The 27,035-nt window shown below is 36.8% G+C and overlaps 1 protein-coding gene across 1 annotated transcript in view; it reads left to right on the top strand.

Annotated features, from left to right (window-relative positions):
• The first annotated feature begins 3,718 nt into the window (after positions 1-3,718).
• GLRA2 (glycine receptor alpha 2) overlaps positions 3,719-27,035 on the top strand; it is a 1,310,903-nt gene continuing 1,287,586 nt past the window's right edge. The window contains exons 1-2 of the mRNA XM_044072525.1: positions 3,719-4,284; positions 6,961-7,097. Coding sequence (XP_043928460.1) covers positions 4,217-4,284; positions 6,961-7,097 — 205 coding nt within the window. The 5' untranslated portion in view covers positions 3,719-4,216. The remainder of the gene's footprint in view (positions 4,285-6,960; positions 7,098-27,035) is intronic.

The raw sequence follows: 27,035 nt of genomic DNA, 5'->3' as shown, positions 1-27,035 counted from the left end.
AAAAATTGTCCTTATTTTTGGGCCTTTGTCCCACTTCTATGTATGGCTTTGCCCAGATTTCTTGCTCTGAGGGTGAGAAGTATGACAAATGTGTCAGGGCCATCACCACTGGCCAGAGACATTTCAAATTGTGACATACTTGTTGCACCCCACTCCCCCATGTAGTGACTCTGGATGTGTCCAAGAAAGACAAGGAGCAGTTATGCAGTGTAAATGTGCAAGGTATCCCCCCATCCAAGGTAGACACAAGTACTACAGTGGCTTTTCATCTGTTCTTGATTTTGCAGAATGGTCTGGTTTCTGTCATATTTTTGTACTGTTGATTTATGGTTATTACTCAAAGTGCCTGTTGCTCTGTGTTTTAAGTAACAATGCTTTAATGACCATCAGGTAAGCTTGTCTGAGATCATAACATGCAAGTAAGCTTTAATAAGCATACTGTTAAAGAATTGCCAACATTGAAGCCTTTCTGTTGCTGCCATGCATAGAATACTTAACTAGATAATGTATAAGCGTTGGGTATTGAAATGCATATGGCAGTATTTGTAATAAAGGACAGGATTACATTATTCTAAGAAGCTCATTACACTTGCTGGAGACTTCCAGTGATCTCTGAGGGCTTTACTCATAAACTAAACAGAATGCCATTCATGTGTGGTCCATAACCTGTACAGTAATCCTTTAAGCAATGCATCTTGAGCTTGTTTCTTGTTTGCTTTTCATTTTTTACTTTGATCATGTTTTCCCCATGAAACAAGTAGATAGTTGTCAGGCAGCAGGTCTTTTCTGGATAAGTAACATTTTTACAAGTGGGGGCATCACAGAGATTGCTACTTTCAGCATGTTACTTGGTACTTTAATAAAGCTGAATATAAATTATAATTAGAACTGCAGTGCAAGGAGAAGTGGTTTGAGTTGAGTGCTGCTTGTTTTTCTTATACTTTATTTTGACTGGCATTCCAGTAATGTATTGAAAAAGTAATTATTTTTTTCATGCCTCACAACCTTTTTGTTTCCATCTAGATATTAAGTAAGCTGTCATGCAGCCAATGCATTGAAATATTTTTATTCTTTTACACTTCATTTGTCTTGATTGGACTCTCATAATGAGGGTTTGGCACCCAGGGCAGCATATTTAATTAAAGTTAGTTTTTGTGGTTTTTGAGCATAGCTCCTCCCCTTTCTAGTTGGCTGCACCCCTTCCCATTGACCCCACCCATTCAGCTATCTCCTGCAGCCCCCCTTTGATTTGAAGTCACCAGCTGCCACTGCTCAGCAGTAAGGTATATTATCAATTTAAGGGCTATCTCAGAAAGAAAGCACAGCCTTTTGTATCTTGTCTTGGATCTAGTAAGAACATCCACTCACCAGCACTTGCTTGATCTGTATGTAAATAGTATTTAGAATAGTGATTTCTCTTAGAGATAGATAGGAATGCTGAATGCCATAATTAAATCAAAAAGTGCTTCAACAAAGTATTAGTTTAAGGGTGTGCACACACAACAAAGTATTAGTTTAATGGTGTGCACACTTATGTAACCAGCGTATTGTAAGTTTTTATTTTTTTTATATTTTTTCTCCTAACAGATTTGTTTATGTTTCAATTGAATTGCACAGGTTATAGGTCAAATTAAAGGTGGGAAAAGTTTTGAAATTATTTATCGTGGTCTCATTTTTTTATATCACAAAAACCTGGCATTTTAACTGGGGTGTGTAAACTTTTTATATCTAGTGTATGTTCCATGTTATGATATTGTAATGTAGTGCAACCTCTTTTAGTAGGGCTTTCATACCTTCTTTATTTTCCTGCCCACGTCAAACAATAATAATAATTATTATAATAAAAATAACATTGTTATTGGAGCTTTCTTGAATTCCTTAATGTTGCTATCTATCTCGGGTAACATGCCTCTAGATCAACATCTTAAACAAGTCCGGAAAAATCTAAGCTAACACATCACCCTAGGTATTTTTATAACTTACTGCACTTAGTATATTAAACCATTTCTTCCTTAATCTGAGTTAAATGGTCCACCCTGATTGCTTTAAAGATTTAATAATAAAGCTACAGTTTGCACACAGCTGAGCAAAACAGAGATAAGGATAAAGGGGGGCTGTCTTATTTAAATGGAGACTGTATCATCTAGTCGGTAAATGTGCATTCCAAATCTCACAGTTTCCTGGATAAATTTTAACGTTTTTTTTCTAATTTACTTGAGTCATTCTTTCATTTTTTGGACTTCCAGTAATTGATCAATGGACTGCTTCCAAATCGGGAAAAAAAAAATCACTGTTAATCAAACTTGAAAGTGAACAGCTCCGATACACTAACTAAGATTCAAAAGAAGGTCAATTCAACTAGAGTAATGTACTCAAGAGTACAGTCCATTGCCATGTACTCCTTAATGGTTTTAATATGACTATTAAAGGTAAGAAATCAATGCAATTAATGAACAAATTAGGGACCCACAACCTGGAACTATCTACATCTTTAGGAAACCAGAATGTGTTCCTGTTTTTAATCTGTAAATATTGCAATGTATTCAGATGTCTGAGGAATGTTTACATCAGCATTCCAGTCAATTGACTACTGCAAACCATGTTTTTTCAGCAGCCTAGTAAAAATGAGACATGTAATATTAATTCAGAATAACTCAACTACATCACCATAAAGCAGATTCTGTGATATCTGAATATCAGTTCTAGAAATCTAGTGATAGACGCTCCCTTTCAATATTAACGTTATATTAATGGCTACATTATGTGCCACAGTTATAATGATAATGTAGTAGCCATAAAAAAATAAGCATTGTCATGAGCTTCAGAATTACTGACACCACCTTCAGTGATTTAAAAAGGCCATTAAAATACAAGTCTTGCCACTTCCTAAATGAGTTAAAGACGGTAGATAAAAAAATCTTATAGAATTCCACCAAACTAAGATAACAATACTGTTTCCCACATTCCCTTGTTGTAGTTCTTTTTGCCCTGTCTTCTCCCTGTTTCCCTTAGCTTCCTTAGCAACATAAGTATATTCGGGTCATCCTGATTAATGACAACAGTAGCTAGAAGGTACGATTCTATCACTTCGACATAACTAGGATTGCATATAAATAACGATGTATTTAGAGTTTAATGTCTGATCTTTTATCGAGTATGCTTCCCGTCTCAAGAAACAATGGCTACGTAATGAATTACACGTCATTCATATCAGAACGATCATTGCTTAAGCACCAAAATAGCACATACGTGGGGCAATTAATTGTTCAGAACCCTTTCAACTGATCGCCTGTTAATTCATCCAACTAATCCTTTTTAGCAGCAGCTACTAAAAGGGCTTTAGACGTTCTTAAGATTATTTTGGTTGCAGGCTCATAAAGCGTAAATTAAACAATTACTGAGATGTAGACTTCAGCACGACCAAATGCTAAGAGAAATTTTCAGTGGCATTTTTCCCTGTAACTGAATGTATTGGGAGGTCCTGTTATTTTCCGATCATTCAAGCATATGTTGTTTTGTACTATGAATAACACTAAAATAATAACTATTTTATAAAGGCTTACAAAAAGGAAGGTGCAATACAGTCTCATAAAGGAAGCAAACATCTGTAGTTAAATTCGTAACAACATAAAACCGTCATACTAGTGTAAGGGTTAATCTGTGATTGTCATTGACAATCTGCTCACGTTTTGATGTCTGATCCTTCGGGGCATGCGCAGAACATGTGTGGAGCTGTCCGAGTGTTGAAATGAATAGACAGGGTAAAAACACGTCTCTCTCATTCCAGCACTACCGTGCAAAAAAACATACTCTTCCCATCTCCACATTGTAGTATATGTTAGGTAAAGAAGCAATATACTTGAAGAGCTGGTAAAAGAAGTTATTAACCCGAATACTCAATGTTGCCAATGGTGTTACATCTTCTGTGTATTTACTGATTTCTTGCCTCCTTCAAAGGGCTGCTTGGAAATTTACGGCACATTTATTTTCCCCTTTTTGTAACCCTCTACAGTTTATCTGCCTTCTTTCTAGAAATGGTTCCGAGAACTGGCACTTTGGGGATCTCTTTCCCACTGTGCCAGAATCCAGACCTTATTTTTATCAGTTTTCAAAGAAATTGTGTTTAACTGTGGATCTAGCTGGTGAACAAAGAGAGCAATTTGAGTTATATGGAATAATAGTTAAAATACAGCGACAACTGCTTTCAAAAGGAGGAATGAACCGTCAGCTTGTCAACATTCTGACAACGTTGCTTGCATTTTTCTCGGACACGAGCAACTTTAGGTACGTGTATGTTTTTTGGTTTTCATAAGACAAATAATGTAGGACACACGTTATGATTTTCTACAGTCTCTGACAAACGCGACTATAACAAAACCTTCGCAGAAAAGGTGTGAGCGTCTTTGTTTGGATGATGTTGTTTTTGGTGGTGGTGGTGGTGGTGGTGTTAAAATAAGATCGTGTTCCCCCCTCGTGTGTGTGTGTGTGTGTCCGAGGTTGACAGCATACAAACTCCAAGCTCCGCCCGTTTATAATCAGATAAGTGTATTTTACCTACACACTTGTTTAAAGAACTTAATGGTACAACGAATCTGTGAACCTTTCCCTTTAAGGGCTTCTCTAGCTTGAGAATTTAAAAGTATTGAATAGAACTGTTTCTTACATTACGACTTCCAAATTACATGTGCTGTCATTTTACGATATATTAAATGCCAAGGTAACGATCAGCCAGGGCCACCCCAAAGTGAACTGAGAATTCCAGATTTTACCACAATATAGCTACTCTTTTATCAGGCTTACTTTTATAATCACTTCATTCCATATCTACCAACCTTCAATCTGTAAAACTGAGGAACACTACCTCTCATAATGTGGAACCAGTGGGCAAAACGTAGAACACTTAGCACCTTACAATGAACTTCAACTAGGAAGCTCATATGATGGTTAAACTATGCTACTTTCACTCATAAAAGGTTTTTTGACGAATAATATACTTAATTTCTATTACCATGCGTTATCCGTTACAACATCTTAACAGTTAATGAGTGACGGACACTTTCAATGTGGAACTTTGAGGAACATGATCTTTGTAAGACTTCAAATGATGAACGTTCCTCGTAATGAGGTACGCTGGAGAGGAATGTGGTGGTTTATTCTATTAATAAAAGCCCATAACTGGTTTTAGTCATAATTTTGGGCAACAAAACGAAGTAGCTCATGCTGAGTCTGTAAACAATTCGATGTTTGTCAAATTTTATTCTGGGCCTTATTTCAGCTATGGACATGACAATGTCGTATTAAATCAAATGGAAGTAAAACGCGTTCAGTGTTAAGAGTTTAACAAACTTTCAGTAAACACAGCAGAGGAGGACTTGCCTTTCGAGTGCTGAGACCTTAGCCAGAAGTAAAAATTGTGTACATAAAAAAATGCTGCTGAAGGATAAGGTCTGCTCAGATAAGGCTAGAGATCTGAGCGAATCAATGAAACTGAATGACAAAGCTGTTGCAAAGCACGCAGTTTAAGAAACACATAGCATGTCTTTCAGATTGCAGGCGCAGCGCACTTAGGGTAATGGCCTTGTAAAGACAGTATGAGCCAGTGCAAAAGTTGCCCAGCCCTGCAATAGTTTCACGAAGTACTATAATATTGTCTGCTTCAGGGTTACAAAGTAATGTATTTTGAAATCCATTGCATCTTAAAGTTCTCAGTCAGCCAATTAATTGGCAGTTGCTTTGGTGAAAATAAAATGAATACACGGAAAATTAAAGCAATTATTTTGCCATCTTCCACTCCCTGAGCAACAACAGGTTATTACACGTGTAAGATGCCAATTTGTTAAGCTAAGCATCCATTAATTGGTTAAGTATAACAACGTTAATGTTATTAGCTGGTATCTTTTATAACTGTACGAATGGACTTTCCTGGCCCACTTAGAAGAAGGATATGATCAATAGCCACAGATCTTTGCAAGGAGTACTTTATGCATGACAGGGTATTTTCCAAGCCATGTATGTAAGTGTGTGCGATTATGTTTATGACAATATTCATAATATAAAATCATTGCAAAATAGGCTGCAATGGGAAGATTATTTGTACATAGGTTTTACATCTGTAATTAAATTGCTTGTCTCAAAAAATGCCAAGTAAATTATTAAAGTCTTTAGCAAGATGTAAGTTATGCCTCTAGGAACTAGCAAAAGAAATTAGCAAACTGACGTGTCAAATGTCCTTTCATCTGTACATTTCCAGCATTATCAACTGCACTGATAAATATATTTAAAAATATGTGAAATCCAGATAACTTTAGATCAGAAGCTTTTAGGATGTATAATACTTAGACTTCTTGCTACTTAATTTGTATACCTACTTCTGTTACTTGACAAGGCAAGAAAATATACACCAGAAAACCGTACTAATGGGAAGGAAAAGCTTAATGTCTAATTTTATGCCATTACATTTTAAATACAACTAAACTAGCACAGATGGTGATGTGCATGTTGTCAAATCAGCAGTTTTCCTTATGAACTCACTTGTTGACAACATGACTTTTGAGAACAGTAATCTAAAGTTTTTTTTTTTTTCCAAAGGCTGATGTTTTCTAGACATTATAAAGTGTCAGCTGTTGTCATTTCAGAAACAAACTATGAGTTGTAAACTATGTATCAGAACCCAGATAACCATCTCATGACAAGAACTGTTACAGTTTTTGTATGTGTGTAAATTTACGTTCCTTGTTTTGTGATTTTATATACATTCCAAATGAGTTTAGTGATGTGACTATAGCTCCAAGACATGAACAAACTGATTTTCCTTTAATGCACTATTAATGTACATTTATATTATCATGTGACAGTTTTACCATTTTGTAAAGAGTATCAGTATTATGGTATGTAAGCTCTGTTTTATTTTTAAGACTAGCATGTCCTGTTATGTTTAATTCTGGAAATTATTGTTTTCAGGGTGGCCTTGTGTAAGGAGCATGACTCTAGATCTTCAGCAAAAGCATTCTCACAGACCATGTCTCCCTCTGATTTTTTGGACAAGCTGATGGGAAGAACATCAGGATATGATGCACGTATCAGACCAAACTTTAAAGGTTAATTTTTCTCTTGCATTTATGTATCATAATTTTTTAATATATTAAAAGCAGCCCAAAGGTCAAAGCTTACATAAAGTGTAGACATTTTTAGAAGTTCTTTTCACATATATGTCATAGATATAATTATCCCCAGTTTATTTGCAAGCTAGATATGAATGCACTTTTGTCACTATCACTACAGTTCACATCATGCAGTAGATCTGAAAAAGGAATATCTGTAATATGTATTTAATTTTCATGTTAGAGTAACGATTTGAAGAAGGCTGCTCAATATTAATAAACGGCTAGGAGTAATGTAACTATATACATATATATATATGCACGTGTGTGTGTGTGTGTGTGTGTGTGTGTGTGTGTGTGTGTGTGTGTGTGTGTGTGTGTGTGCTTGTGTGAAGTGCAAGAAAATCTAAGAATTAAAACACCTTCTTAAGTGCCTGATTATCTATGAACCTTTTCTGTCTCCACTACCAGGCTCTAGTGTTCCCCCAGATGGCCATCTCCTATCTATTAATTAGATTTCAACTGAGAGTGATCAAGAAGGGGGAGAAATCTAATTGGAAATGCTAAAAGCATCTGGCATTGTTGGGTATCATGATTAATGTGTCTTGCCAATATTACATGGACATCAGGGACAGTAGCTGATGTCTGACAAACATAGTAGATGCCCTTATTTTCATAAAGAAAGACAGAGAGGTTTCTTTTAGTTATAGAGTAATGACACTTATCTGCCTTACAGAGAAGGCCTGTGGCCTTTATTAACATGCTGGAAAGGACACCTTGTCCAGCAGCTGGGCCTCAGTTGCAGGACGAGAAATCTGAGTTTTGTTCTGCCAATGAAATGCTGGTCCAACTCTTTGTCTGTCATTTCCTGGATCTTGAGGGAGTATTGGAAGTTTGATAGCACTATCTACATATGTTTTTGTGGGCCCAGTGAAGGCATGTGACCTTGTATTTGGGAAAACTTCATTAGAGATCCTACAACAGTAAATGGTTACAAGGCCACTGCTGTTGACATTTGTCCCTGTATTTATGACATGAATATTGCACCCACATTTTTGTCAAGTCAAATACATTTAAAGTGGACATAACAGTCTGCTTCTTGACTTGAATTGGCACGATATCAATGCACATTTGGTGCTTGGAGATTATACCTTCTGTATATATGAGGGTTACTGCATTGTCTTTGGCATACAGTGTTTTCCTATTAGTCTCAAGTGTCTTTGACCACAGATATGCATCAAACAGTTCACAGTTGACTGTGAAGTAGATGGAAGGAAAATGAGTACATATGAGGATGGCATAATGGTTATGGTGTTTACCTTACAGACACAAAGTGCAGGGTTTGATTCTCACATGGGATAATTGGCTAGGCTTACAATGGCAGCTAGCCTAGTACTAAATCTATGAACCTATATAAAGATCACAGTTCTTTCCTCAGAAAGAGTGGGATTGCTTTCTGCATTTGACAGGGAGCAGTTGCTTTAGATGGAGTATTTTAAGTAGTCTGTGATCTTGCTCATGAGTAAGGGTGGAAACAAACAGGAGATCAACCATGGAATGGATGCTTTGATGACTACACTGCAGGTATGGAACTAGACTGCAGTGACAAAGTACAACTGAGTAATAGGATGGATCTCTCAGGTTACTGGTCAGTCTATGTCCTCTTCTTTGCCTATGATCACAAACTTTGGGTACTACCCTAAAAGATGAGGCTGCAGATGCAAGTGGTATAAAAGAGGTTCTTTTGTAGAGTTTCTGGGTTAACCTTACATTACAGAATATAGACTTTTAACATCTAAGTAGACCTTTGAATACACCTCTTGGCTGAGGTGAGCCAGCTGTAGTGGTTAGGTGACCTGGGGAGGATGCCTCCCAATCCCTTCCATAGATTATGTAGGGCAGTCAATCCACTAGGAGGGAAAATGCACAGACCTACAGCACACAGAAGATGTTATATTGGAAAGCATGGCAGTGTCTAGAAATATGAAAGTTTGGTCCAGCTTGCTACCATTGTGACTGTTACTAGGTAAGTGGTCTAGACAATGGTTTTATGGTTGGATGAATGGAAGTACAGATGGGCAGACAATTTCATGTTCTAATAAAATCAAGGCTTCACAGCTTGATTTATTGTAAATCAATTGTAGAAGCTGTTTACTTTATTTCTTCAGTAGTATATTAAGTCTTTGATGCACACTGTTATTATTAAACAACTGTAGGTTCATAGGTAAGTACTAGGCTAGTTGCCCTTGCATGCCATTTGAAACCTAGCCAATTTCCATTTTTGTGCTCAGAATAACCTATCCCATTTTGTTATAGATTTACCATACCAATCCCATTGTTGATAATTACATATCACCCCTAATTAGAATAACTGGGATCATACCATAGATAATTTGAGGGGGACCTATGCATAGGAAAAAGTATTTAGGAGCTGCATCTGTCCATTATTAGTAAAGGGGCAGTCCTGGGGTAAATTTTCTGTTTCCCATGAATAGATCTAAGTTGCACTTGAAAATAGACAGGGATAAAGTTTGTTTTATGTGGATAGGGAGTCTGTTCCACAGCAGCAGTATCCTTTGTGAAATGTAATTGTCCCTTCAAACCATTCTGCTGATGTTGCATAAGAGGTTTAGATTTATAGACTGAGTATTTCTGATGCCATGTGACTTGCTGATGTCCAGTAGATCCATCATTAATGGGTCAGAGGAAGCCTTGTATGCCAGACACAGGTTACCTCTTAGCAGTCTGTAGGATACTGAGTATAGTGACAGGGCTTTGAGTCAGTCCATGTAGGACATGTTGATTTGGCTTTGTATCCTTTTAGTAAGGTATCTCTGTGGGCATTCCAGTTGTTAAATAAGTGTAGACAGATACATGCCAAAGGGGGCATTATATTCAATAACTGTCTTAATGAGGGCTGGATAAAGGGACTATCATGGCAAGTCCACTATGTTTTGCATAGGACTTATATATATATATATATATATATATATATATATATATATATATATTAAATATGGTTTTTTTTGCTCCTGATTCCTGTGACAACCCCAACCCCTTTTCAGCTTACTAGCTTGTTTCTTTTTGCAGAAGTGAAAGCCTAAGTCCTATTTAGTCCTAGGGGCAAGAAACAAGTGCAAGGAATGGTCCCATCATTTGATCAAGATGATTTTTTTTCTTAAGCCCAACATTTCCTCTACTAAAACCCAAGGAGCTCATGAACAAAGGTCATCTGCTGTGGGTGTGTCTCCAACTTCATCAAATGGCATCTCTTCAAGTGCCTCCATCTTCCTTGAAAGGAAGTCCCTGTACTGATCATCAATCTCCACCAGAGATTTTAAGTAGAGATTGCTCTGAGGGGATAAGTCTCCCTTCATAACCCTAAAAAAGGTGAGAAAAATTTGTTGCAGCACCTCTCTCTAATCAGCCATTGTTTCCAGTGCCCAAGCCACTAATCAAACCTATGACATCCGGGTGGTATTTAGATCTTTATTCCTCTGCACCATGGAGCTGGCTAATATATGTCATATTTAATCAAAGTACATTTAATATTCACTTAAGTTGTCTGCTTTATAGATAAGACAGCATAAAAAAACAGAATAACTAAAGACACAGATTTGTATATATTCATTTTCTAATAAGGTAATATAAAATAAAAAGTAATTATTAATTTGAATTTTTTGTCTGAAATGGTTGAAGTTTCGACCAACAAAAAAGTAAAAGAAGCCAATATGGAACACTTTGCTTACATGCCTTTTTGTTTAAATATAATAATTCCATGGTTACACAAACCCTGAGAAGAGAGAAAGGCCCACACAAACATCGCATCACTACTAGCACTCTTACTGAAACTGCATGTACAGTGATTTGTCAATAGCAAACACTGATCATCCAGTAGCAAGCTGGCAAATCTAATTCAATGAGTTGAAGATGACCCATTGGCTTAGCCGTGTAAAACTTATCAAGTGGCAGCTCCTCTTCTAAATTCTTCCAACTTTTTCTGTTCTTTGTAATTTTACCTGGCAGTAGAACATTCTGTCATCCTATTTCTGGAATGTTATAGAGAAGGAAATGACCTGAAATTAAATGGGATTTTTTTAATTTGTAAAAAGTTAGGAATGTGTTTACATAGTAATAGGCAATAACATTATCTAGTACATTTAAATCATAATAATGATCTTTCATTCATTTACATGAATTGAAACAACTAAGACAACAATCAAATTCATGGCATTGCTGCATTATAATGATTTTTATATAGATATTGAAAATCTAACTATACATACATAGCAATGACAGAAAGGGGAGGGGAGAATCAAGTGAGGGAATTCACATTTTGCCATTCCTTGCCTGTTGCTATGTATTAATGCCATTAATTATGATTCTTTGTTTATTATCCATTTTAGGATTCACATTTAACCAAAAGGTGAACTAGTTTAGGATAGAACTTAAATTCAAGTTTGTGTAATCTGAGTCGCACTTAATCATGTTGAGCTACATTTGGCAAATGTGAAGTAGTTCTATCCACCCACTGACTATAACATTTCACGTCCAGTATCTATTAATTATTTTGCAAAGGACCATTGAAAATGTCTATAACATTTGGGAATAAATGCTGATGCAAATGCATTAAAGTGTATCTATTGTATTTGTAGTCAACAGCATATCTAGAGTGGTAAATTCTAGGAAGTTTGTCAAAGGTTAGTATTTATTTCCACGTAAGTAGTTGTCTGAACAAATCAGGTCCTTATTTCCATAGATTATGAATGATTATCTGGATATTCATAATAATATTGTTCATGATGCATGTAATTATTGTAACAAGCATTTGTCCCTGTTTAATGTTGTTTGTTCTAGAGCTGAAGTACTGCAATAATAGTTAATTATGTGTTTTCATTAGAAAGAAAATTGTGAGGTAGCCGGCACACAGACATTTAGAATAGAATTCCACAAAGTCTTCAAAATGCTGTGTGATACATGATAAAGTCCACAGCTAGGAAGCAATATGTTTTTTTTTTTCTATTTTGGCCCAGTTATTCATATTCCTATTTATGTGTGGTGTTTTTGTGCTGCTTAATAAAGCATACACTGAATGATCCATAATAGTCCAACAAGGAAACTCTGATGATACTTTTAATGTGAAATTAATAGGAACACTGATACATTTTACATCAACAGTATTCTTTTAGATTTTAAATATATGGTTGCAAAGGATTTAATCAGGAACACCCAGTTTATTCATCTGAGTAAATTTTTTTCTGAAACTCTCTTAAAAACATGGCTCGTAAATTCAAAATATCTGGAATTATCAACAGAAAGGTCTACAACACAAATTTGTGTTCAATATACTTAGCCACAGGTGTATTCCCCTGAAATGAAATTGTAATATGTTTGTAGAAGGTAACAACAGAATACAAAATGCGTATTAAATAAACCCATGGGGTAATATTTTTAAGAGTTGATTATATCTTTAATTTTGTCAGGTATGTGGGGGAAACAATATTAGATTTTAGTTCAGCACAGATATTTTTCACTACCCAGGTCAAAAAAAGAAGCTTTGTAGTTTATTTGTTTTACCCTACAAACATTAGCTTGATGTTTCAGTTTATTATCACAAATAGTTTAATCTATTAGGACATTTTAATGGAATGGTATATAATTTATGCTTTAACACAACACCGGAAGTGGTGGAGGTATTACATTATGTACAGCACTAAGTTTTTTAAATATAATAACCATTGTATCTGATAGCTAAAAGCAGAATGATTTTGAAATAAACCAACTAAATATGTATATTTAAAAGAAGGCATAGTGAGCTTCATAACAGAAGGGTAATAGCCAAATGCAGGCAATATGATTTCTCCCTCATTTTTTTTAAATTACTGCAAATATCAAATGGAGGGATGAGTGCACAAAGTTATATGGTTGAGACAAAACATAACAGACTTTTCTAATTTTGCCTTTGTAGCTCAACAGAAGATGTATCTTTACAAAACCACTTTTCAAGGCTTAATAAGTATATCAATATTACTTATATTAAATTGTTAATTATATGCACTATGCTTCTAGAGTTAACAATGTGCACTTAATTTTACAATGCAGACTCAGTATTTAGGCTATTTCCTTAAAAAAATAAACTTTTATGGCAATTTCATCAGGGTCTACTTTGATATAAATTTAAAAAAAAAAATTTTTCAACTTGACAAGTGGCTGTTCTCCCACATTTATTTATAGCTCTTGTATAAATGTGGTATAGTATAGTATAATATAGTACACTATAGTATAGTACATACCCCTCAAATGCACAGATTTTCGCAGAATATCCAGATTTTTGTCTCATGTTTTTGGTGTGTTTTTCATAAAATTGTGTTTTTCTGACAAATTAGTAGCAAATCATTAAAGACTAAAGTTAGAAAATAATGACAGACGATTGAGTTTCAGGATTGATACCATTCATAAAATGCATGCCAATGCAAAACTTGTTACTCTAGCAACTTTCTAAGTTTGGAAGAGTAATATTTAAATTTTTTTACCATCTGTGGCCCTTTGTCCTCTGTTATTTATGACTTTGTCCAGATTTCTTGCTCAAAGAGTTTTAGAGGTATGTTATAGCATAAGTAGTATAAAATAGTACAGTATAGTATAGTATAGTATGGTATAGTATAAGCATCTAGTCAAGTGTCACACTGTGTTTTTTCCTGCTTTTTTCACTACCTCATATTTTCTCAGCTTTTGGTTGCACATCTTTAACTGCTGTTTCTAAATCAAAGTAAATATCTTACCACTGCGTCTGTCAGCATGAGGCTATCATTAATACTTACAATCATTTCCCTGAACTGCAGCTATGTCAGGGTATACAAAACTCTATTTAAAATGTGATGGCTATACATTTTTTCTCTTTATTTTCTAAAATTGTTAACACACATAAACTTTATTTAAGCTTTATAAAATATGTAACAAAATGCACTGTGAAACTGCATTTATAAGATGAACTAATAGTGGCAGTAAAATGCATTTGTTTGTATGTAAAACAGAAAATATGTATGAAACCTGTAACCCTGTTCTTCTGAAAAAAATGTAGCAATTGTTAAGCAATTTTTCTTATTAAATCTTACCTGTAACTTTGTTCTGCTGGATTGAAGTGCAGTTTAACAGAAGAGAATCTACTGCTTGCAAGCACATAACAGGTGAAGTCATAAAACGAGATTAAAGAACCACTGACCACCAAACTGTAAAAGGGTCCAGATGCAAACAGTTAATTATGCATACAGTTAAAGATACAAGTGAAATAAATACTATTTGCTTTCCAGCTAGCAATTTACATGTGTGAGAAAAGCAATTAGTGGAATTATTTCTTAGGTTTTTGGGTAAAATGAAACATTAGAATATATAAGTTTACCATCAAAATGTTGATTGCACATAGTCAAATATGCACATCATTAACAAATTTATGCAAAATCTGTACTGATGACTTTTCAGAATGCAAAATGAACATCGACATTTCTGACTTCTCCACACCTATAACCAGGGCTGGTGTTAGCATTTTGGGGGCTCCCAGGAAATGTTAAGTTCTGGGGCCCCCCCAGGCACTTACATCAAATTATCACCCTGTCACTGCCACCCCCCCCAAAAGCAGCCTTTTCATTCACGCTGCAAACTTTTAAGAGTAGTAGTTGCCAAAGTGGTTAGAAAGACTTTCGACCTTGCCCACCTTATCATGAAGGGATTCACATCCAGATCAAAGGAGGGCATTGTACCCCTGTACTCCTCCCTTATCAGGCCCATGATTGAGTACAATGCCCCATTTGGTATGTACCTCACCCGGCACTTGCAACAGCTGGAGAGACCCCAAAAGTACCTCACCAAGAGGATCAAGGGTCTCCAACATATGTCATATGCTGCCAGACTAAAGAAACTCCAGCTCTATTCAGTAGCATACCGCCTACTCAGAGGTGATCTGTGCCTGACGTATAAGGCCATGTCCAATCAGGAATTGATGGACGTGCTCCACCTCAAAAAATCCAAATCCATCAGAACCACAAGAGCTAAAGATTTAAACCTCAGCACAAATATGAATAGGACATGCTGGAGGGACAGATTCATAACTCAGAGGCTTCCCATACTCTGGAACAGAATCTCAGTTCATCTTAGGCAGAGCCCCTCACTGACTCTCTTCAAGAGAAATCTTGACAAGTGGATGGGAGATCGTAGGTTTACCCCGGGGGTCATCTCTGTGTCACTACTAGACAGAGGCACAGTATTCTAAATCTATTCTGTACACTTTTGTGCCATTACATGGGGTGGCGAAAGCCACATCACTATGGCTAGGCTTATAAATGCCCCAGGGCAGATAGCCTAGTACTAAACTATGAAACTATGAAACTATGTACAGGCTAATCTGTAGCTACAATGCTTACAGTACTTACAGTTCTTACAGTACAACAGGCCTGTGTTCCACCCTGTGTTTACCCATCTCAAAAAGGGACATTCACGGTTACTGGCATTTTAGTTACAACAATGATACACAGTAGAAACTCTATGTACAGGTATGGACTTAGGTGAAATGCTATTTATTAAGTATACAAAATTGCTGTACTAGTTTTTGTTAGTTTGACAAACATGTTATAAAATATCACAATAAGATATTTTGCTGTGGTTGGGGGACCGAAGGACAGGGGGCCCCCAGTGACCACAGGATTCTCTGGTGCCTAAAGCCAGCTATGCCTATAACAAGTACTAACATGTGTCAAAAAGGGGGTGAGATTTTTTGGTCTGGAATATCGATGTTCAACTTTTTCAGCAGTCAGAGTTCAGAGTTTGCGTAAGTGGTGTCAACGATATGCAATCAACATTTTGATGGTAAACTGAATATATATTGTACTTTGAGCTGAAACCAGTGTAAAGGGAGTCAGTCCTGTTTAGATCGTGATAGTCTCAACATCTATGTAAGTGTTTTGCATCTATCTGTTTATTTTAGGAACTTAGCAGTTAGGTTCAGTATTCTTCATGTTAGAGTCAGCTAAATTTATGCACCTACTGTTAGTTAAAAATTTTAAGTGCTCAATCTGTGCAACTGACTTTTTGTTTTTCTTTTTGCAACTATCTTGACCTGTGTATATTTAATTTGAATAGCACTGTCTTGACTTCTTTATTAAGTAAAGGCTTTATTTATTTTATGTATTCAAATGGTATCTGTTATCTGAGTAAAGATGCTATTTAGTACTATAGGTTGTTCATCTGTTAGTATCTACTTCTAATTCACCAGCCTATTGTCTACATTACCATCTATTTGTGTGTGTGTGCATGTGTGTGTGTGTGTGTGTGTGTGTGTGTGTGTGTGTGTGTGTGTGTTAGTATATGTGAAAATAATAATTTGTTTGAAATGCAGTTACAGTGGTGGTAAGGGGCACCGTAAGATATTATGATTCAAAGACAGAAAATGGTGAGAAAGGAGTCTGGGTGTTAGACTAAAGTCTCAGCTCTAGGACATCAGTACTTATCTTCTTTATAACAGGTTGCATTTGGTGAATTAGTTATTGAATGAGAGTTATGTTCACTTTTATACTTTAACCTGTTGTGTACTATTGGTGTAACATGAAGAGCAATCCTGTTAGTGTCCATCATACCCATTTGGAGCAGTGGAGTTGACCCAAGGACTGTACCCACTGTCAAATGCATATCTGGCATGACATTAGGAAAACAGGCAATGATGGGAGTCTGAGTACATCAGTGCCAGATTGACTGCCATAATTACAAAATGTGAATACTTAATAGATGAGTGGAGGCAGTCATCATGTCCAAACTAGAACCCATATTCCTCCAAAGAAAATAAAATGCGCAGTGCAAAATAAAGTGTTTCACACTATTCCCCAAATGTTTAATCTCTGACTCACTTCTCTGCAGAGAATACAGTGATATGAATGCATACTGCATTGCAGTTGTAACACTTCTGATCCAAGAGTTCTTTTGATGAATCAGTACAATTCAGTATTGTTTATCATGCATATCATTAAAATATTATCAATACTGAATGTGTGACAGACCCTTTCAATATGCAAACGTGAAAAACATGGACATTTGTAAGACTCAAAATGAAGAACATTTTTCATAATGTGGTATGGCTGAGTCACATGGCTGTCTCTTTCCTCCTTCTCTCTTAACTTTGGTTCACAAACAACTGATTGAAATGCTCAAAAGCTGATTCATACACCATTTGGTACATTTATCTTATTATTTATTCCTAGTATATAAAGCACATGGCAGTTCCTGGCATGGTAAGTTGCTCTGCACTCCAGAGGATAATGCCCTATGTAACTAATGAGAAGGATCATTACTAGCAGAACAATGTACTGATACAGTGATAACATTTGACAACAAAAAAAGTTCTACATGCCTGATAGACTAAGGCAACATGAATGCTGGAGGTGTGCTAGCTAAATTCAAAGGATGAGTAAATATTGTGATTCTACATGTGTGCCAGTGATGCTGCAGAATTCATTGCTAAACAATAGGAAGCATTATCCTCAAATAAGGGGTAAGCTATTGATGAACACAGTTCTTCCTGCCTATGTGTTATGGTCAGTAACACAAACTGTCTTTAAACTCTCTATATGGTCAAAGAAGCTGCTCACACTGCAGATGAGGTTTATTTTACCAGTTTGTGATATGGCTAACATTAGTAGTACTTACATATTGTACATCAGCCAGGATGTGGTGATTATTAGGATAAGTAAAGTGTGCATATACGTATGTGCATGTGTGAATGCAGAGCTAGAGGTTGATGTATGCATTCTGTGATTGTTTGTGTCTTTCGTCTTTTCCCTGTTAGGGGTCACCACGGCAGAATTCCGGTCTGCTAATGATTGGTAGTTGATTTTTACATACTGAGTTGCCCGCCCTGATGCACACCCTTCAATGAAGGTATGCCCATTCATGCATGCCTCCACACAGAAGACGCTTTAGCTGAAAATTGAACCGGACAGCGTCTTACTGTGAGGCAACAATGCTATCACAGCACCACCACCGCGGGTTTATGCATTCTGTGATATGTCCTTTATTTGTTTTGCTGCAGACTTGGAAGACAACTTGTTCCTCAAGAAGACATGCTTTTTGAATGCCACTTACAATGTAATTTTGACTTGGTCTCAGGGGCACTTTACACTACCGAAGCACCATCACCACGGGTTTATGCATTCTGTGATATGCCCTTTATTTGCTTTGCTGCAGACTTGGAAGACAACTTGTTCCTTAAGAAGACATGCTTTTTGAATGCCACTTACAATGTAATTTTGACTTGGTCTCAGGGGTACTTTTGTTACTACTAATTAATGAAGATGAATTAGTATGAAATCATATTACGTTGGGAAATTTAAAAGAAAGTGGCACAGAAACTTACTGATGCCATACAATGTTTAATTATGGTTAGCAATACATAAAATTCCATCACTGTAAAAATTATTTCCGTTTACCATTACTAAGTCTAAAACAGTGTATATAATGTATATGTATATATATATATATATATATATATATATATATATATATATATATATATATATATAGCTCACTGCAGATTGTAAAGCAATGACAAAAAGAAACAATGTCCCAGGACATGCATTGTTTGTTCCTTGTAAAAGAAAAGGTCCCATTTAAAGTATAATGGGGAATTACTATATAGGTTCATAGGTTCATAAGTGTTTATTAAGTTAATGACCACAAGGGCCTTTTTAAGCCTAGCTATGCATCCCACATCTCTGACAAGTTCTGTTACCCTTGAAAAGTATAAGCAGGGGCTTGGGAGATGAAACATTCACAAGCAGGAGTCTGGGAGATTAATCATTTATAGGTTGCCTGTGTACATTAGAGACACAGGTACCAAACCAGGGATGAAATTCCTGTTCCCCATCCAATTTTCAAAGTTACACTTGAATTGGGTTAGGGGGGAACTCTGCTTCACGTGGATGGGGAGTTTGTTCCAGAGATGGGCTAGTCTCTGGGATACATACCTGTTCCTCCAGCAGGTCCTAGTTATATCACAGGCAAGGTTTAAGTCTTTAGAATGGGTAATTCTGGTGCTGTTTGTTTTTATGGATATGCAGGATGTTCCATCAGAGTGGGGTATGACAATGCCCTGTATGCCAGGCATAGATGTCCCCTCAACAGTCTGTAGGGGACAGAATACAGGGATAGGGCCTTGAGGCAGTCTGCATAGGACATTTTACTTAACCCTATATTTATTTAGTGTGAAACCTCCATGGACATTACAATTGTTGGATATACCTGGTTAGGTACATACCAAAGGAGAAATTGTACTCAATGATATGTCTGATGAATGCCAAATACACTGGAACAATGATTTCCTTGGATCTAGATTTCATATCTTTGTTTATAAGTTGCACAACATAGAATGATTTCCTCACTACTGTAAACACGTGATGGTCAAAGGCTAGATTACTATCTACATGTGTCCCTAAGTCCCCGAGTACTGCATCAGCTCTAAGGAGTGTGTTGTCAATATGATAGTTACCAGAGGTAGATGAAGTCCTAAAGGATACTGTTGTTCATTTCTTGGAATTTAGTTTTAGTGCATGACTCATACACTAGTTATTTGTATGTGTCAGCCCTTCCTGATGAACATTTGTGCCAGTGTGGGATTCAATGACAGCTCCTAATTTGCAATCATCTACAAATTTAGTCAACCAGAAACCACTGACATTGGCTTTGACTTCAGAGAAGTAAATGCCAAAGATTTAAAGCAATTATTGTATACAGCACAACAATGTATTTTAGTGTTACAAAAAATGGTAGCTGCATTTCAAAGTAACAAATTGAGGTTGAAGATTAGAACTATTGTCATATTTGCTAAAGCTGAAAATGATGTTGTGCTATAACTATTGATATATTTACCAAAACTACACTTTATATACATTTACATGTATATTACTGTCTGTCATACTACTCAAGCATGTATATCATTGGCACACGTTTAATCTAAAACTAAGTGGTACTTACCTTATGTTGAAATATTATGTGCTCAAAAAATAAAACAAACAAAAATGCCCTTTTGATTGGAGAAACAAAAAATAATTTAGTGCTTCAATGTGTAGGGTTGAGGTATGGGCAGGGGTAAGGTTCATGTTTGGGTCAGCCACAGGAGTCATGTGGGTTAACCCTAACACAGTATAGGCATTCAGGCAGATATTTTGGAGATACTTCATAAATGAGAATACCCGTGACTTTACAAGAGTTTAATTTTGTAGGAGTAAAGTTACTTCAAGTTGTGAAACTAGATCTTCTAATGTAGTTGGTTCTTCTTGAGAGAAGATGATCAGAATATTGCCCCAAAAAAGGAATGTATATTCTCTTTATTAGAAACAATTTTCAGTTTTTTAGTCAGCTCCTCCAGCTCTGCACCGTCCCTGGCTATTCGTCTAGCTTCTAAACCCAGTCAAACCTGAATTACCCAACTACTCCTTATAGATACCCATGGAAATATTCCTCTGCTTAGTGGGTCTCACAACACCTTGGGGAAGTCTTCCTCTGTAATGACTCACTTTCAGGCAAGGGGAGAAATGGATCTCAAGGGAAATTGCATACTGGAAGGTAGTAGTCTATTAAAGTACCTGGCTATGGCAGTAGTTATCGCAATGATATAATGACATCGTCAGTATCACCCTTATTTCTGAGAAGATGACCTATTAGGGTCCTGGTCTCTACCAGAGGTTGCATAAGCATGTTCCCCAGACCATCCTTTGGGTTAGGAGAACTAGCTTTCAGCTGCTTTATTCTATACCCCAGCCACTCCTACCAGTGGGTTGAATCTGTTCTTGAACTCCAGTCACCAGCAGTATGGATGGATGCTCTCATTCTGTGCCATCAGTTTGATGCTTCACTAGACTCGGATTTTTACTATTTCTATGGAGGAAGACCATAAAAGTTTTTTAAGTAATTAATTCTATAAATTCTTGTATTCATTTTCTGCACCAGCAAATTTTGGATGGCTTTGATTTTAAATTGTGAGGCTTTATTGTTTGGAATGGTATGCTAAATATTATATGTCCATGGTGATTTGCAGTATATTTGAATTCCAGGCTGTTTTAAGTTCATTTCTCATGTGTTAACAACTTGAGATTGTGCTATTTCTAGAACTTCATAAAGATGTTTTATAAATGTTTATTATTGTCTGTGGCTGACTGGGCACTATTTAATATAATTGTAGGTATTCTGTTAAATGAAATCAAGAAATCAATACACAGGAGGTTCAGGTTCAAAAGTTTACTAGTGTACACCAGGAGGCAAAAAACGTACAAGTACAGAATTTTGTCTAACACGAAACAGGAAGAATACAAGTTTTATAGTCTTTGCATTCAAGTTGTGCCCACCTTACTGACTTGGTATGTCACAGGGCATCTACATCACTTTAGCTTACAGTCCCCTATTCATAAAATATTGTTGATGCTGTATATTTTAAAAAAAGTTTTCATTTGGTAACAATACGACCTTGCTATCCACCTGGTCAGACATAATGTCTTTCTGTAAAGTTACTTCTTCAAGGTTTCACATCAGTTTGAATACAATAGCAGATTCAGTCTTTTAATACACTTCTTTGTTCCCAGTAACACTTTCCCAACAGCTGTGTGTTATCTTAGTAACACATACACAAGGCCAAATCATCCCAGCAGGAAAGAACAGAAGATTTCATTATTTCACATATTTAATTTCCTGACCCAGCAGATAATCACTTGTGAGAAGCATAAACATTAAGACTTGCTGAGCTAGCAACTGCCAGGGTCAGAGGTTAACTTGCTACAAGCCACACTGCAGTTTCAGAACTACTTTGCAATTACACATGAATTCATCCTTTCTGTTATATCATTAATAGAATAAAATGCATTACATACTACTTTGCTTTTAAACTAGTAGTTCACATATATTCAAATGCATATTTTTCTAACATTTTCCCCCCTATTAATTCTTTTTATTCTATTTTGAAGTATGCATAATGTTATTTCGTCTCCTAACCTCTTCCATTAAGGATTTTCAGCTAGGTGAATCATTTTGATCTATACTTCAGAAAAAGTTTTCATCTGAGATTAATTTTTCAATCTCAATATCTTGGTACAAAGTTTCTGTAACAGATACATCAATAAAATCTTTGATTAATCTTTTCATGCAGGGAATTCCACAACAAACACATGCTCCTATTAGGAGTATACCCACACAAATAGCAATCAGAATATTCATTAGGATGGAACCCCACCCCCCAAATAGATTCTGGAAAAAGTCCATCAGTGGGTTTGGGCCTGGTTCAGTCATGGCTGATACTTGCTGAATTACCTCTAGATGATTGTTAATTTCATGCCTATTGTCTGGTATGTATGCACAGCATTCTTCTTTGATAAGCGCGCACGTACCACCTCTCGCCGCTAGAGTGAAGTCAAGAGCCATTCAATTTTGTAGCACAACAGTTCTCATTGCATTCAGTTCATCTGTCACCAGTTCTAGGGCAGAGAAAGTTGCATTACTCATTACTTCGAGAAGTTTCGACAGCTTCCTCAACTCCCAGATTGATTTGACTGCTCCATATGCTGGGAATATTCCTGCCCAAGATATAACACTGTCACTCAAGTCCATATGAGTCAATTTGTTTTTGTCCTTTACGTTATTATGGTCTTTCCAGCCAGCTTCGATCCATCCTACTGGATTTACAGGTTTCTCGACTGGACCTTCAGGTTTTTGGGCTGCTTCTGTCACGTTTCGTATTTTACCCAAAGGTAATTCTGCAGTATGTCTTATAGCCGGAACCAAAAAACAACTGCCGGACCAATTCTCAGGTAGCCATTTATATGCCTTTTTCCCACAAATAAAATAACAATTTTCTACTTTAGTACTAATACGCATTAACCCTGCATGAAACATTTTCTGGTCTATAACTGACAATTGTTTAAATAAAACAGGATTCTTGCAAATTTCATTCATGGTTGTTTTCAGTGAGTTCAAATATGAGTCATAATTAGTATTGCAAAGAGTATTGCCATTACTAGTCTTAATATAACACCAATAAGATATTGTTATATTACAATTGCTCCAGCCCACCTGGAGAGTGTCATTTTTATAGAAACATACAATTCCCTTTTGTGTGACAGGTAAAAATAAAGCTATATTGTCCTGTGATCTCACAGTTCCTGTATCAAAAAGTAAATTCTCCCAAGTCTCATTTATTCCCAGAGGGACAGCGGACATTATCAGTCCTCCATATGCTGTTGGTATAGCTGTACAGACCCAACAATTTGAAATGTTCATAGTCTCTGCATATACATGCTTCATGGCTAGGTATGTGTTAAAATTTGGATGCCAGTCTATGGATGTTTCGTCACGCCTTCCCACTTTCACTTGTGTGGTTGAGTGTAGGATAAACCACAACAAGAGGAAAATTGTCACAATTATAGTCAGTAAATGTATACTCAACAAAATGATTATGCAACATCTCTGGGGTTGATCTATATTTCTATTCACTTTGTTCTTGGCCATTTCACCCTTGTATACCAGTCACAAGGTTTTTATCAAGTTGAAAATTCTTTACCGGTTTGCAGTGTGTCAAATGGACTCAGGATGTCCTCTCAGCCACTCTGACTGCAGCAGGCGTCGCCAACAGTACCTGGTATGGTCCTTCCCACTTTGGACTCGCCCAATTCTTCCTCTTCGTCACTTTTAGCCACACCCACATTCCCGTGACCAAAACTGCTTCCACCGGTCTGGTCTGTTCCTTATCTGAAAAAGAGTCAAACTGCAAAACAGATTTATTTGTTAACAGTTTCTTCATATAACTAGCTAATGAACTGTCAGCCTCTTGCTCTGCAGGCATGAGATCTTTGCACTGAGGCACATAATATGCTCTCCCAAAAACCATTTCGAAGGGAGTCAAACCCTTTACATTTGGAACCGTTCTCATACTCAGCAGCGCTGAAGGCAAACAGTATACCCAATTCTTCTGAGTTTCGCTAACTAACTTTCTGAGTTTATTTTTAAGGGTTCCATTTTACCTTTCCACCAGTCCTGCTGACTGTGGGTGGTAGGCACAATGGTTCTTCAAGGAGATTCCAAAAACTCTTCCAAGTTTCTGGATTGTCTGATTGACAAAATGTGTGCCATTGTCACTATAAATCCTTTCTGGTATGCCAAATCTAGGGATTACTTCTTTTATCAGGGCTTTCGCCACTGTTGCTGCATCTGGATTTTTGGTTGGAAAAGCTTCTACCCATTTAGAAAACATATCTACAATGACTAGACAATATTTTTTCCCTTCACACATTCAATTCTATGAAATCCATACAAATAGTATGGAACGGATACGGTGATATAGGAAAGCTTCCTTGCTTGGGTTTACATGCCCCTTGTGCATGGTGCTTGTTACAAGTATGACAAGCTGCACAAAATTTTTTTGTGTAGTTTGTGAATCCGTTTGTTTGGAATATTCAGTTTACTAACTGTACCATCCCCCCTGTTGAGACATGGCACTGCCCATGGCTCAACAAAGCTGCATATCTAAATAAATTAGACAGCAATATCGGTTTTCTCTCTTTGGAAATGTACAGTCCGTTTTCAAGAATTGCACCTTGTTTTTCCCATTTTTGTTTTTCTGCTTTTGTAGTAAGCATCTGCATTGTTTTTAACATATCTAGATCTAAAATCTCAGAGGGTTGTAACTCTTCATTCAAAAGTAAAGTTTCTGAGTCTGAGGCTGCTTGCTTTGCAGCTGCATCAGCTCTTGCATTTCCTTTTGAAATCCTATCCTGTTACTTTATATGAGCTACACATTTACATATAGCTACTTTAGTAGGTAACTGGATAGATTCTAATAATTCCAAAATAAATTGCTCATGATTGATTGGTTTTCCACTAGATGTTATCATTCCCCTATTTTTCCATTGTTGCTCAAATACATGTACTGTAGAGAAAGCATACTGACTATCAGTATATATGTTTACACATTTGTCTTTTGCTAAAGTACATGCCAGTGTCTAAGCTACCTATTCCACTGCTTGTGCAGATAAGTTATGTGGTAGGGGTTGGGCTTCTAAAATTTCAGTGTCTGTAACTACTGCATACCCCACTAGATTCTTCCCTGTAGGACCCCTTCTGCATGGGCTGTCCACGTAATATGTCACCTCGGCATCATCCAAGGGCATATCTGTGAGATCTTGTCTAGGCAAGGCTAACTGTTCAATTTCCTGCAGGCAGCTGTGCGGTGTGCCATCCGCAGGAGTTGGGAGTAATGTTGATGGATTTAATGTTGTACATCATTCAATTGTCATATGAGGTTGGCTCAGCAGTATAGTCATACATGAAAGATGTCTAGCAGGGGAGAGATATGCTACTTTTTCTTGCAGTAAAATTATTGCGACTGCATGAGGCACTCTCAATGTGAGAGGGTGGAATAACACCACTGAGGCCTGTACTGCCACTGCAGCTGCAACTATTGCTTGTACACAGTGAGGTAAAGATCGCGCCACTGGGTCTAACTGCGATGAATAATAAGCTATGGGCCGTTGCTTATCCCCATGTTGTTGCGTCAGTACTGACGTCATATATCCTTGTTTACAATCTACAGTCTGAAAGAACCGTTTGTGATAATTTGGGAGTCCTAAAACTAATGAAGAAGCTACTAACTGCTTCAACCTGCAGAAAGCCGTTTCTGCTTCGGTTGTCCATTGTAACAAATCTTGTGCTGCCATTGGCATTTTATATATTAAATCAGTCAGTGGAGCACATTCCAAAGCATAATTTGGTATCCAACTCTGACAAAAATTAGTTGTCCCCAAGAAGGACATCATTTCCTTCTTGGTTGCTGGTTTGGGTGCTTGTAGAATTGCTGTCTTTCTATCTTCATCTAATATCCTATCTTCATTGGATATCACATATCCTAGGTATCTAACCTGCTTTTTCCAGAGTTGTAACTTACTTTTGTTCACTTTGTGTCCTTGTGTTGCTAAGAATTTCAATAGCGCTACAGTATCTTCCCTACATTGCTGCTGGGTGGGGGCTGCTAGCAAGATATCATCTACGTAAAGTAGAATTTGACTACCTCCTGGTGGGGTAAACCCTGCCAGGTTGGTAGCCATTTCTTGTGCAAATATGGTTGGGCTCTCACAATCTCCCTGTGGTAGTCATGTATAAGTATACCTTTTCCCCTAAAATGTAAATGCAAACCAGTATTGACTATCAGGATGTATAGGTATAGAAAAGAAAGCATTGCTGATATCTACCACAGAGAAGTACTTTTGTTGCGGTTTTAGGTCATTTAATAAAGTATGTGGATCTGGCACCGTGGGTGCTCTGGGTATCACTGCATTGTTTACAGCTTGTAAATCATGAACCATCCGCCATTCTCCATTTGCTTTCTTAACAGGAAATAGGGGTGTATTACATGGTGAATCAGGAGATTCTACCAGTACTCCTTTCCTGAGTAATGCTGCTATTATAGGGTTGATTCCTATTTCTGCATCTTTTCTCAAAGGGTATTGTCTTTTCTGTGGCCTAAATGCTGACTTTGGGGTAATTGTAACTGGTCCTGCTGTTCGAATAAGTCCTACATCTGACTTGCCTGTTGACCAAAGAGCAGTCAGTATCTCACATAAGGCTTTCTCTTCTTCTTCTAATAAAAATGCTAATCAGATGTTCTCACTAGATTGCAAGTGTACAGCTGGATGTGTCTGCGTCAACCAATTCAACTTTTGTTTCTGTATTCCCTGTTCTGACAACTCCAAGTCAGTCTGTTTCTCCCACCTCGTTACCTTTTCTCCTAAGTCTGCCCATTTTATGTTTTTATTCTTTGTCAAGCTGACATGTGGCAATCAATTTGATCTATACAGTGCAAGGAATTCTTGAGGTAATGAACAGCTAACTACACTGTTCCCCTCAGTATCCCAATACAAA

Source organism: Protopterus annectens, chromosome 5.part0 (assembly GCF_019279795.1).
Source record: "Protopterus annectens isolate FY-2018-M chromosome 5.part0, PAN1.0, whole genome shotgun sequence".
NCBI classification, from domain to species: Eukaryota; Metazoa; Chordata; order Ceratodontiformes; family Protopteridae; genus Protopterus; species Protopterus annectens.
The sequence above is the reverse complement of the archived record's forward strand: the minus strand, read 5'-3'. Positions and strand labels throughout refer to the sequence as shown.